Here is a 15,000-nt window from a genome sequence, read left to right on the forward strand (position 1 = left end):
TTCTCAAATCACACTGGTCATTCAAGCAGCCATCAATCCTCCAGTCTCTCTCTCTCTCTCTCTGCGTTAAGCACTCTATTCCCTTCCTCCCTCCCTCCCTGGAGCCATCAGTTCTGGAGCCACAGACCCGGTTGCTGCCTGTTCCAGCCAGACAATGTGACAATGTGTCAGTGCATTCATCGCTGTTAGTCACCATGTTAATGCCACTGTACCCCCCTATATCTATTTTAATAACAGACATACGCTGAGAAGCTCAGAGCTAACGAAATCGCACAAAGGAGCCACTTGTGGTCCTTCTCATTTCTGAAACTCACGTTAACTTAAATGATGGAGGTGTTCAGGCAGGTCAATGTGAAATGCACTCGTGGAGGGCCGCCTTCCAGCTATGGCCTCTCCATGTACCTGCTCATGCGCTCTGAAGGCGAGTCCAGGGGACGCTGTTAAGCAGCACTTCAGTGAGGCTCTGATGGATGTGCTACACTCGCCGTTAGCTTAAGTCTTCCACCAAATTCCCCCTTGAGTGTAGAGCACCAACACGCTCCCTTTCCTTTTGTAAGGAGTCAGACTACAGTATCGGTGAGTGAGGACGCCCTGCTGAGACTGGGGCTGACTGCAGGCTGACGCCGCGCATACCAACGAGGGAGATGAAAGAGAGAGAGAGGGAGGGAGGGAGGGAGGGAAACAAGGAGAGAGAGAGTGATGGAGTAGGAAGAGAGCACGCTGGGGAGTGATAGAGAGAGAGAATGTGATAGAGAGAAAGAAGAGGGGGAGCGCTGGCATTACCCGTCCCCTATGAGTGCACTTTCATCTCCGTCCGGGATACGGGCAAAAGCATCCTTCTCTTTCTTCTTCTCTTTTTTCTTCTCCTTCTTGGACAGCGTCCGCTTGAAGTTCTGGATCACGCCTTCTTTTTCCCTCTCTGGCCCATTGATCTGTGTCTTCTGCAGAAGGAGAGAGAGAGAGAGAGAGAAACATATATGAATGAGGGCGAGAGTCAGTCAGGAGACAGTGATCCACGTCAGACTTTAGCTGATAGCTGTAGGCAATAGGGTGGTTTCAACAGGCCAATGTCCAAATGTATCTAAGCATCCCTTAACCCTGAACCTCAGGCTGTCTGGCATACGGTCATTCACTTGCATCATTTACTTCCATGTCTCCAAAGTGCTCAGGAATCATGCAAGTGTATGAGAGTGAGCGGTCGAGCAGTCAGTTAACCTGAGGTTTGCAACCACAAGTCAGATGATATCCATTAACCTTAAAAGGACATTTCTTGTGGAAAACTTGTGAAAGTGTGTACAAACGCTAGATGCTGTTCCTGTGCTTAAAAAGGCATTCCCCTGTGAGTGAGAGAGCAGACTGGCCCTCCTAAACCTGACGCTGATCCGGTGGAAAGCATGCGCCCGGCACCCAACCCACAGACAGACAGACAGACATGGCTACTTCTCTGAAGGGAGGATAAGATCAGAAATGGGGCGAATCAGAGTTTGAGCACTGGGGCGGTCTGTCTCAAGATCAGCAGTCTGCGGAACTGTGTGTGTGTGTGTGTGTGTGTGTGTGTGTGTTTCCACTGCTTTAGTTTCCATTTCCACTACCAAAGCGTAAAGGCATGTGGAAAGGTCCCTCGTCCACACAACATACACACACAAAGCTTCACAACTGAGATTCTGACTCCTCAGTGACCTGAAGAGTGTGAGTGTGTGTGTACGTGTGAGTGTGTGTACACATGTGTAGACAGTTCATGCTTGGTCCTGTATCCCCACCAGCCTAAGTGCCAGCTGAGGCCTCTCTCCCCTGACAGACAGCTCCGGATGGATGGTAGGCGCAGGGCTGACTCTTACTGAGGCAGTCATAGTACTACTGGTTCAAATGCAATGACCAATTAAAGGATGCCAAACACACACACACACACACACACACACACACACACACACACACACACACACACACACACACACACACACACACACACACACACACACACACACACACACACACACACACACACACACACACACACAGAGCTAAAGCTTACATCCTTCTCTGAAGGGAGTGTAGGTTTGGAAATGTTGTATCGTTTAGGATCCAAGGATGACTAAAAAGGAAATGCACCTCAATAAAAGCACATCTACTTTACACGCAAACAAAGGATGTAACACTTTTCAGTCCAATGAATCCATAAACATAAAAGGGATTTCAGAACTGGTGTTCTCTAATGACTGTTGATAATGGGGCCTCTGACTGACACAGAACACATGTAATCTCTGTGGGAGAACAGCGCTGATCTAGAACCTTCATAATGGGGCCTCTGACTGACACAGAACACATGTAATCTCTGTGGGAGAACAGCGCTGATCTAGAACCTGAGAGCTGAGGGAACGCCCACCACAAGTGTGAATACTGTAGATAAGGGAACACACAACTGCACTCTTAAGCCCTTTATGGCCACGTCAGTACCATCTTGAGAACGTCCCAGGCATTCCCCTAACCTTGGCTGGGCTACAGTTGCCTGTCTGTACTGTTTACGGTTTGATTAGTGCTAATACAGTGGACACACACACACACACACTAAACTGGGTTTATGGGGACAAAAGTGTGTGTTGGGCCTTGGGGGATATGAAGATCATCATCAGCAGCAGCAGCAGACAGGTGCTCACCTTGGGGATGATGTCGTTCTCGTTCTTGAGCACGAAGCGGCCCTCGCGGTCGTCCTTGTTCCAGTTGAGCTGCACCACCAGCGGCTTCTCGTCCAGGTCCAGCTTCCGTTCTTCTGCACCAATTACACACACACACACAAGATCAGAACCCCTAGGGGAACCCAATGAACCCTACCTGGCCGTGGGCAACTGGCACTGGGGCAACAGACACCATGTTAACACACACAAGCTGCACCCACAATCAGCAACATGAGTGGACTGCATTCAAATACAGACTAAATGCTGACAATCACACTCGCTACACTGAGAAACATCAAAGCCTCTTGCTCAGTGAGCCTTCTCATCTGAGAGGTCAACCTGACAGCAGAGCGCACTCTCTCGCTTGTGCGCGCACACACACACGCATGCACGGACACACACACCACGGGAGACGTCTCTCAGTCACAGATCATAAATAGAGTGGTGTGTGCTTGAGTGAGACCAGTGGGTAAGTGGGAACAGCTTCTTTCTCAGATGGAGCGAGTCATCGGATACGGCCCATCAGTTGCCAGAGGCAGCTGAACACACACACACTCTCTGCTGTTCAGAGGGAGAAGTGCACACACACACACACACACACACACACACACACACACACACACACACACACACACACACGGCTGTGGATTAGGCCGAATCTGATTTGAAGGGGCCAGTTTGTTAACAAAAATATTACAAATGTGCTCTTTTTTCCCCAAATTGAAATGATCAGTCACAAGGGATGTGAACACCACAGGGTTAAGCTTTCTGTAAAAATAAGACTTTGATGTAAAAGTCTGATCCATCACAGTTTCAATCAGCACTTGGTCTTTTAGTGTTCACTGCGTCTGTATCATTTATTCCTTCCCACGGGTTCCTTGAGTGTAAAGTTGTAAAGCCTTAATTGCTCATCCCAGCAGACTCTCCTCCTCCTCCTCTCCTGATGAAGGCCAGTGGGAGAGGTGTGTGTGTGGTACTCACCCCCGCTGACGTGCACCTCGTAGAGGGAGTAGCGCGGCGAGGAGAGCATGCGCATGTCGGGGCGGAACTTCTCAGCCAGCGTCTCGATGACGTCTTGCGTGGTGGCCGTGCTGGACACGCGGATGCACTTGGTGGCGAAGTTCCCCGCCACGCGGTCCTGGAAGTAGAAGCGCATGACGCCATGGAACTCCAGCTCCTGCGGACGAGACAGAAGGGAGAGAGGTTCATTATTAATCAGTCAATCATCTAAGAGCTTAAAAGCACATCACGTTTTCCATTTCTAAAAGCTCAGAGGTTTGCCATGACCTCGCCTCACAGAGAAGCTATGCTTTCATTGTAAAGTATGCCGTCAGGAATCTGCTTTCATTGTAAAGTATGCCATCAGGAATCTCTGCGTTGCAGTTCTGAAGCGCACCACCAGGCAGATGCAGATATTTGAGTGAAGGGACACTGCTTCTGGGACAGGAGGAAGGGAAGGGGTATGGTTGCTCAAAGGCATTGTAGCCCTACGCCCACACAGATAATACTCCCACAGAGGCCTTTGTTTTGATACAATGGTGAGGCAAGCAATGCTGGTCAATAAACACAGGAGGAATCCAACCAGAGAAATCTGAACCATTTACAGCTGCTGTGTGGCCCAATCTGGCCATCTCTCACAAACTTTATCAACACACACACACACACACACCCACCCACACACACATACACACCAGCCCTGACTACCCCTCCACACACTTTGGCCTCAGGTCTCCTTAAAGTGCCCCCATCCCAGCCCCGTCCCTCACAGTGGGTCCCCAGCGCTCCAGTGCATCACCCAGCAGGCAGGGCAATCCCAGACTGAGTGCACAATGGCTTTTCAAAATAATAAACGGTGACAAATTGAGTGGTTTCGGCTTCACACCCACACCCATTAAGCTCCACTCCACAGGTCGCCTTGGTCTTAACCTCCTAGGGGATGCATTACCACTGCACAGGAGAAACCTGCCAGTCAAAGCTCACTGCACAAAGACTTCAGTCCAAAAGAACTCATTTTGACCACTAGGAGCCATCACTTACTTACTAGCCCAAGAAGAGGTAGAATGTCCAAAAGAATTGTCCTTTGGACACGGTAGTCAACTAGACAAAAGGTTTACATTGTAGTTGTGGGAAATGTCGCTCAATACACAGTTGGAGTAACAAGATGTTCACCTTCTCATCTTGAACTGAACGTTCAAGGCACCCTGTACAAACAACAACAACATCCTGAAGCCAAACATGGACACTGCTGTTCAACTTCTCTGAAGTAAAACATGACTAAAAGTGCAGAGTGCTTTTCTCCCACACACACCACCCCGCTGATTTCCCTTTCATGTTGCAGTTCCTCCACAGAGAGCCGTGAGTCGGACTGAGGGGGTCAAGACCCAATCAGAGAGCCAGAATTCAGGGGAAAACAATGCTGGGAGCCATGGCAACCAGAACAATGAGAGTCAGCAGAGGTGGTAACATGTGTTTCCTCAAAGCACACAGGTTCTGTATCCTGTCAGGTTTAGGGGTGTGTGTGTGTGTGTATCACAGAACACACCCATTTTTACTTTGACCGAAAGGTCCTCTATTCCTCCTGGGGAACTGGACTTTGGCTGAGTTTATTTTAGCTCTGCACACAGCCTCCTCCACACCCACAGTGTACAACACACACCTGGAATACATCTCTCTCTCACACACACACATTCCTAGAAGCGTGGTCTTGTCTCTAGACAGATATGTGCCGTACACACACACACACACACACACAGAGAGCGAGAGACCTGCACCCTCACACAGGGAGAGGAAGAATGTCTTTGAAGCCCAAGGAGAGAACTCTGTGCAGGGGAGAGGGATGGGCTGCGGTTGGGAGCTCACACTGGGACAGAGGGTGTGTGTGTGTGTGTGTGTGTGTGTGTGTGTGTGTGTGTGTGTGTGTACCGTGACCGCCCATCCCACAAGTGACCTAAGAACTACGAACTTGGAGACCACTCTCCGCTCACACACAGGCACACACACTATGCACACACACTTCTAGACGGGACCAATCCTGAATCATAAATCAGCCTGTGCGGACCGAGGCCCTTCATCTTTTTATCCTCTAAAAACATTCCAGAACGTGTGCGTGCTGCTCCGCCACTGGCCCCCACCACCCCCCTCTCTCTCTCTCTCTCTCTCTCTCTCTCTCTCTCTCTCTCTCTCTCTCTCTCTCTCTCTCTCTCTCTCTCTCTCTCTCTCTCTCTCTCTCTCTCTCTCTCTCTCTCTCTCTCTCTCTCTCTCTCTCTCTCTCTCTCTCTCTCTCTCTCTCTCTCTCTCTCTCTCTCTCTCTCTCTCTCTCTCTCTCTCTCTCTCTCTCTCTCTCTCTCTCTACCCTCCACTTCCCAGCCCGCCCGCCGGGGAATATAAATCTGCCAGCCCCCATCCCTCGCTCACGGGAGAAATATGTGAGGCCTTCACTCCACTCCAGGAAGAAGCGGAGGCAGAGGAGGAGAGAGAGACTGAGGGATGGGATGGTTAAAAGATGACCTGCCCCCGCCCCCCTCCCACCCCCATTATTTTTACCCATGAATATAAAAGATAAACGTTCCAGTCAGGCCTGTTCCAGTCAGGCACGGCGGACTGCTTGAGGATGCTTCTCATAAAACGGCCATGAGAGCGGTGTTCTCCCGTTTCAAAGCATCACCGTGAGAGGTAGAGAAGAAGACTACTGCAATGACCTCCAGCTGCCTGACTAGGCTAGGGCAGACCCATGGCTCCTTTTTGGGACTCAAAAATCACAACAGTCTGAAGATCAAGGCAACAAGCAACCATTGCATAGGGTACTGACAAGACCAAGACAGTATGGGTAGAGTCCCTGGTTTTAAAGTGACGGGTGTCCTCAGTGTAAAGGAACAAGAATAAGACAGTATGGGTAGAGTCCCTGGTTTTAAAGTGTCCTCAGTGTAAAGGAACAAGAATAAGACAGTATGGGTAGAGTCCCTGGTTTTAAAGTGTCCTCAGTGCAAGGAACAACCTGCTGGAGCTGCACTGGGCAGGTGTGCAGTAATAAACCTCAACAGCAGGGGGCGACGATGCACAAAAAGTCCCTCAGCCAGGTGACAGGAGGTTTGTGATGTCACTGAGGTAAGCTAAACCTCCAGTGACAGAACAACAACATGATCACACAATCTAATGCGCGTGTGCAAACACACACACACACACACACACACACACACACACACACACACACACACACACACACACACACACACACACACACACACACACACACACACACACACACACACACACACACACACACACACACACACACACACACACACACATAAATGACAGCAAAAACATGGGCATGCATGTACCCACTTGAAATGTGACAGTGTGCTAGAAAATAAAGCATCGCTGGTATGAAAGGAATGAAAAGATCAGTTTCACCCTCATCACTAAACCCCTTCATGGAGGACGGGGAGAGAAGGAGTGTGTGTGTGTTCGTGTGTGCGTGTGTGAGTGTGCAACGCTAGTGTGTATAATAGATGGGAGTCACGTGAGGCCTTAACAATGCGCTGCAGTCAGCATTCAGGCAGAGAGCGTCAGTATTAACATATTAATACACCAGGCATGGAGCGCAGGGGCTCAGTGCAGAGTACAGTACAATGGGCACACACACACACACACACACACACCAGGGGAAAGGAAGTCAGTGGATATGTTGTAATTCTGAACAATGTCCTTGCTTCTGTTGAAAAATGCAACCCAACAGGACTGAACTCATCAAACTGCACAGAAGGGGATGGAGAGAGAGAAACTGAGAGGCAGCTAAGGAGAGAGAGAGAGAGAGAGAGAGAGAGAGAGAGAGAGAGAGAGAGAGAGAGAGAGAGAGAGAGAGAGAGAGGGAGGGAGGGAGAGAGAGAGCGCAAAAGGAAGGAGAGAGAGGACTCGCTTGGCAAGTGAGTTGAATTCTCCTTGCAGCCCCTTTCACCTCGCAGCTCAGCTGATCCTGGGAAATCAATGCTCGCTCCACGTCTCTGACCTGGATTAACACGCCTCTGTGTGTGTGTGTGTGTGTGGTGTGTGTGTGAGTCTACGTGTGTGTGTGTGTGTGTGTGTGTGTGTGTGTGTGTGTGGTGTGTCTCTACATGGCAGGTAAGCTGGCGGGCGCTCATGCTAACCCCTTCAGCTCCATTACTATTCAGCAGTGCCCTTGTCAGCAGAAAACGAAGGACTCCGTTAAGATGGAGAGGAGCAGAGGTCCCAGTGTCTCGGGAATGAACACACACACACACACACACACACACACACACACACACACACACACAGAGGGAAGTGGAGCGCTCTGAAGAACTCCGATGAGAAGAGGAAGAGGAAGATGTTGGAGGGGAAGAGAGGAGACAGTGCCTAAGTGAGATGAGAAGCGTAAGGAAGGACCAGTCAAGCTGAAAAAATCTAATTACTGTCCAGTTTACATAACGTACACAGCCCCAGATACTGCCTCTGTAAACACAGCACTTAAGCCCCGTAAACATCAGAGGTGTGTGTGTGTGTGTGTGTGTGTGTGTGTGTGTGTGTGTGTGTGTGTGTGTGTGTGATGGTATCTTTAAACAGGCCAGGAGAGGAGAGATTGGAATCTTAAATGTTGAGAGAGAGAAGAGGAGTGCCATGAGAAAGAATGCAGGGCCTTTTGGACACGAACGAGAGGTAGAACACAGGACCGAGAGAGAGAGAGAGAGAGAGAGAGAGAGAGAGAGAGAGAGAGAGAGAGAGAGAGAGAAACAGAGAGAGCGAGAGGTAGAACACAGGACCGGGAGAGAGAGAGAGAGAGGATTAGGATGGAGAAAATGGGAAAGAATTGTGGGATGCATTATGGGATGGCAGATGATGCGCTGTTCCTCTGATAAACACTGATCTCTCTCTCACACACACACACACACACACACACACACACACACTTCATCATAACCTTGAAGTTACTCACCCCCCTCTCCCCTCATCACACCTCACTGAAGAATTCAGATTCAACAGCAACATGTCACTTCATCACACATCTCTCAAATCTTAGTGGCAATGACCATTCACTCTCTCTACATCTCGCTCTCCCTCTCTCCCCTCTCTCCCCCTCTCCCCCTCTCTCCCTCTCTCCCTCTCTCCCCCTCTCTCTCCCTCTCCTCTCTCCCTCTCTCAAGTTCACTTTGCTACCCTCAGGTCACCGTGTCTTTTCAACTGCTATGATGATACACAACTTGCTCATTTACTCTCAGCCAATGAGCTCACGTCTCCCTTTTGAGCCAGGGTGAGGTGGGCCTTCACGTGAGTGTGACCACGAGTTGGATCACCATCACTCAAAGGCCACGTGCGTCTCCATAGCGATGAGGTAAGAGTGTGGACATGCAAAACATGAGTGATGTCATCCCACAGGTGAGAGACACAGGGGGAGAGGCCAAACGATCAACATTTGCGAGACACACCAAAACCTTCACCTAGCCACACACACACACACAACGGTGGAGAAATAAACCTAAACCAGCTGCAGTGGATGTTTACATGCATGACATGCGAGGTTATTTGGTAGCAGAGGCGTTTCTAACCAAGACAACTCATTCAACATTGGGGTGTGTGCTCCCTATGCACTATTACACTGTGTGACCAGAGAGAGAGAGAGAGAGAGAGAGAGAGAGAGAGAGAGAGAGAGAGAGAGAGAGAGATAGATAGATATAGAGAGGGTGAAGACAGCTCTGAGCATGGCAGCACTAGACAGAGACAGAGAGAGAGAGACACAGAGAGAGAGAGAGAGAGAGAGAGAGAGAGAGAGAGAAGGTGAAGACAGCTCTGAGCATGGCAGCACTAGACAGCCATGCTGACCATGCAGCAAGGAGCTGACAGTGAAAGCAATGCAAAGAGAAAGACAGGACACAGTGGGAGGAAGGGAAGGAGAGAGAGAGAGAGAGAGAGAGAGAGAGAGAGAGAGAGAGAGAGAGACACATAGAGAGGAGAGACAGAGAGGAGAGAGAGACATAGAGAGGAGAGGCAGAGAGGAGAAAGAGAGAGCGAGCAAGCGTGAGGTTTCTACATTTAGTCATTTAGCAGACATTTCTGCGTAGCCTAAAATAAAGGCTGGCCTCTAGACTGGGGACATAAAAACAGCAGTAGGTGTTAACTCTCACTGCACACTCGTCCGTGGTGCAGGCCAGTTCAGTAAACGCTCTCCTCTCAGTCACTTGGATTTACAACGGAAGGCAACCTTCCCTCCCTGCTCAGGTTCTCCTTTATGACTTTCCAGGATGACGTGTGTGTCAGTGTGTGTGTGTGTGTGTGTGTCAGTGTGTGTGTGTGTGAGCGAGCGAGCGAACACGAGAGGCCGTGTGGAGGACCAGAGCGGGACTGAGCGACGCCTTGAACAGGGCATTTCAACATTAAGCCATGCAGGAGGGGCTGGCTTCAGTGCGGAGTGGATCCCGTCCGACATTCTCTGCATTCCCTGAGCTGTTGAGACTGCCTCCATTAACACTCAACTCCAGCTGAACCCTTCTCCTTTTCCCCATGTTGTTTTGCCTGATTAAACTATACCCAATTTCCCTAGGCATTTAGTAGAGTGGGTCTGCCTTTAATTGGCATTATCATCTTCAAGAAGAATAGAGGCTTTTCCCTGTAAGAAACAACTGGTGTGTGTGATAATGAAGTGATGAGACATATTGCTAATGGAAATGTGTGTGACTTGTTTGGGATACAAGAGCTCCAGGTGGATTACAATATGCGCGCGCGCACACACACACACACACACACACACACACAAATAGTTACACACCACAAAGTAGACCATGTCATGTTTCTATTTTTGTGTGAGTGTGTGTGTGTGTGCGTTCCCTAAGACACACTTTGGCTCGCCACAGGCAGACCTCCTTGTTTGAATCATGCCTCCCAAGTGTGTATGTGTGAGCAAGTTTGAACTTAGACACACACACACACACACACACACACACACACACACACACACACACACACACACACACACACACACACACACACACACACAGACAGAGACACACACACACACAGGGTCCAACCTCATCCATGCAAACAGAAGCAGCAGCTGCTGGTGATGCAGTGGCCAGAGTTTACTAATCCCACTTCTGCCACCAAGTGCTCTAAGCCATGTACAATACGCTCCCTTTAGAGCCTCATCTGCCCATGCTGCCAACATGGCAGCCATTCAAGAGAGAGAGGGGGGGGGGGTATATGAAGCAGTGCTACTGTGGCTGACTCATGCCCCAGAACATCTGTGAGATCACATGACATTTGAAGGGAGGTGAAATGTCTCCAGATGACGACATCACAGATGGGTGTGGCACGAGAGGATGGCCTTGAAAACAGAAACAAACCATGAGAAGTGACACGATCATCATCACCACCACAGGCACCATGTGGTTGGACCGGCCACAATACCACTCGCCACAGACATTCCATTTAAACAGGGCGGCGGAGAGAGAGACAGGAAATGAGTGGGAGAGAGAGGGGGTGGGATTGGGATCAGAAAATGACCGCGGGTTGGATTCGAACCCGGGTCCCTGTGGGCACTGTGACCTCTGTGACCTGTACATAGTTGGGGCGCTCCCCGGCTCCCCAAAAGAGAGAAAGGCAGAGTGAAAGGCACTCCAGGCCAAAGCCAAGGGTGGTTCTGGTGTGGCGTGGGAAACCCCAGGACTCCAAAGACGCATTCAGTAACGTTCTGTTCTGTTCTGTTCTGCTCTGCAGCAGCAGACCTGGCCTCTAACGGATGCTATTTAAAGGCTCGGCTGTGGTCAGCTCGCGCTCGGCTGCGGGTGTTAGGGCCACGTCAAGAAGCCTGATGGACAGAGACCCTGATGGGAGCAGACACACACCCCAGCACACCCAAAAATAGCTGCTTGTCTGACATCTGTCCCCCCACGCACGCACGCACACACACACACACACACACACACACACACACACACACACACACACACACACACACACACACACACACAACCGTCAGCCTGTCGGCAGCTGTCAGTGGTGACCAGGAGTTTCTGATGATGTCCTTCCTGACACAAAGAAACCACACGTGGATACACTTCTAAAGACAACACACACAAAAGGTGGTTCCATGACAATCTCAATCCTGACGCCAACTCATCGTCACAAAATCCTTTCCTTTCCTTGGTTTTGCATTTTTCTTTGGCATGCAAAACCCACTGCACGCAAAGGCAACTTTACAAGCTGCAAATGGCCAATAGCAATTTAGGCTACAGCACAGAGCAAAAAATTACTGGCCAACATGTCCTGTGACAATTTGACTGGACTAGTTGACAATTAAGTATCACTGTTTTGTACAAAATTCCCATACACCCTAACGGGCAGCCTCTCCCTCTCATACTAATACTAATATTTATACTGATAAAGTGGCCATATTACCTACTGTTAATTGTTTCCCTAAATGTATCTCTTTATCTGTTTTGATGTTTACTAACCAAATAATCTCTCTCTTATAGCATGACCTTTGCTTGCCAATGCTGATAGTTGTGGAAACCTTGTTCTTCATCACTATACCCATTGAATACATATGCCCGTATTGGCAGCCAAACTCTACCTACTTACTTTCTCTCTCTCTTCCCTAATCAAGACCATCTTCGCTGTGGGATGCTGCTGTAGTCTCTCCACCCTTGGCCTACACCCACCCCCACCAACCACTAAGCAGTTCAATAATTGAATGCTCTCTTCTATCAATTTTGTATGAATCATGTACATGTTTTGTTTGTATGTATTGTGTACATTTACTACATGTACGCTAGTATTCTCATCTTGACAGGTGTATGATGTCATCTGTCATGTTTCTGACTGTTTCCCCTCCCCTTCTGCCACAAGGCCCCTTTTTTTCTAACGGGCGTTCCAAGCACATGGCACATGGCGAGGTTCTGCTTAAGGTTTCCTCCTGTTAACAGGGAGTTTGTCCTTGCCCCTGATGCATTTGTGATTACTCTAAGGGGGTTTAGGCCCTGGGCTCTGTAAAAAGCCTCGAGACAGTTTAATTGTTTTGGCGCTATATAAATAAAAATGAATTAAATTGAATTGCTTTAGGCCGTTACATGGGACCACAGAAAAAGTAGTGGACCTGTTAACACAAGGTGAAGAACTAGGCTGTGTTGTTCGGATTAAGACATGCAGCAAGAGCCACAAGCAGAGAATTATGCGCGCGCACACACTATGTGCACGTACACACGCACGCACGCACGCACACGCACACACACACACTCGCGCACTCAGGTCATGTTGTTTGGGTGAAGGTAGGGATGCAGGCCATGCAGGGCTTTGAGTTAAGGCGGGAAGGCTAATCCTTACCCTGTCTGAGCTGCAACAGTCACACACACACACACACACACACACACACACACACACACACACACACACACACACACACACACACACACACACACACACACACACACACACACACACACACACACCACCCTTTCATCCTCCACTCATTCCTGTCCCTCTATCTACTCCCTCCCATCTCTCCCTCCTTCACTCAGTGGTATTGTCCAGTCTGAAGATGATGTGTTCAGGCCACAGCTCCAGGAGGTCACACACCCAATGGCTGCAGGACAGGTGGTCACACACTGAACCTGGTTCTTCCTGCAGAAACAGACTCAGGTCTGTAGTATTCTTATATGTCTGTATATTGGGACATGCTCCGTCTTGATTGGAGGATGAGGTCATTCGTTTGGTCACTTTAGGCCGACTGGTTGATTAATTAGGCTTAAATCGCCGTAGTAACAATCTCTTAAGCTATTAAAGCATCCCGTCTCCATGGCACCCAATCCACCCCCTATCGACGGCAATCACGCACGGCCTGATTGCCCACCCGAGAGACCACCTGTTCCATGCCCGCCGTGTGTGTGTGTGTGTCCGTGTGCATAAACGTCACATCACATGGTTGCTAGACTAATGCACATCCATCTGACACACACACACACACACACACACACACACACACACACACACACACACACACACACACACACACACACACACACACTTTGGATTTAGTAAAGCACTAGGTTACTCCTAGTGAAGTGCCATAAATATCCCCACAGGTCCTGCAGTGGGCTTTGTGTGGGCTGGCTGCACATCTCTCTATCCCACAGTACGCCAGTACGTCTAAAGTCCAGGTTGGTGCTGTCCAGACTGGCTCAGCATGAGCGCACAAACACAACGGCTTCCAGTTTCTCCGCCAATTAGGTCAATGGGGTGGGCTTTCCTGCAGGCCAGCCAATCAGGGCATTTGGTTTGGTGCGCTCTTCACCCTAACCTCAGAAGCTAATAGGGCAGCCCACCTGGGAAATTGGGTAAATATGATTAAGAGGCTGTTTGTGTTGACACAGATTAAAGTTCTTTGAGTCTGGTTCAGTGGTGGCAGAAGGGGCATGGACGGATGGACACACACACACACACACACACACACACACACACACACACACACACACACACACACACACACACACACACACACACACACACACACACACACACACACACACGAGAGGGGGAGGGGAATGGAGCATTGGAAGGAGTTAATAACAGATTGATAATGCACGGCTGACCAGACACTTTCCTGACCTCTCACCCCCAAGACAAGACTGACCGATCATGAACAAGCTTGCACTGATGGAGTTCTGCGTGTGTGTGCGTGTGTGTGTGTGTGTGTGGTGCTCATTTGGATACACGCATGCACCAGTGCCTCCACATAACCTTGCAGTGAAGCAGAACTGGGCAAAAAAAAGTATATGTGAGAGCCTGTTTCTCCACTGAGATAAACCTGCAGGGGAGATGCCGTTCAATCAAAGACAATCTGACACATACTCTCTCTGTGTGTGTGTGTGTGTGTGTGTGTGTGTGTGTGTGTGTGTGTGTTGTGTGTGTGTGTGTGTGTGTGTGTGTGTGTGAAAATATAAGGGGGTAATGGGTGTGTGTTTGCAGAAAGCTTCCCTGCTTACATCACCAAACACATGCCATCTACTTCAGCCTGCGAGGACAACATGTAACATCGCTCTCTAATTTATTGATTCAAATTAAAAACACACAATCCACTGCTGACTGGGGAGTTAAACCACATCCTCATATTCTGACGTAAATAAACACACACACACACACACACACACACACACACACACACACACAGAGAGAGAGAGAGAGAGAGATCTGACACAGAGGATTTGGGTGGAGAGATGTTGTGGAACAGATGCTTCTCCCAAGCCCGAAAGCCAAAGACAGACCGGATGACTGAATTTCTTCTTTGCATCACTCACACACACACACACACACACACACACACACA

At 49.4% G+C, this 15,000-nt stretch overlaps 1 protein-coding gene across 1 annotated transcript in view; it reads right to left on the bottom strand.

Annotated features, from left to right (window-relative positions):
• Positions 1–15,000, bottom strand: part of afdna (afadin, adherens junction formation factor a) — a 112,492-nt gene that overhangs the window by 62,494 nt on the left and 34,998 nt on the right. The window contains exons 2-4 of the mRNA XM_031581550.2: positions 3,654–3,849; positions 2,655–2,767; positions 784–941 (exon numbers count right to left, since the gene is read on the bottom strand). Coding sequence (XP_031437410.1) covers positions 784–941; positions 2,655–2,767; positions 3,654–3,849 — 467 coding nt within the window. The remainder of the gene's footprint in view (positions 1–783; positions 942–2,654; positions 2,768–3,653; positions 3,850–15,000) is intronic.

Source organism: Clupea harengus, chromosome 15 (assembly GCF_900700415.2).
Source record: "Clupea harengus chromosome 15, Ch_v2.0.2, whole genome shotgun sequence".
NCBI lineage: Eukaryota > Metazoa > Chordata > Actinopteri > Clupeiformes > Clupeidae > Clupea > Clupea harengus.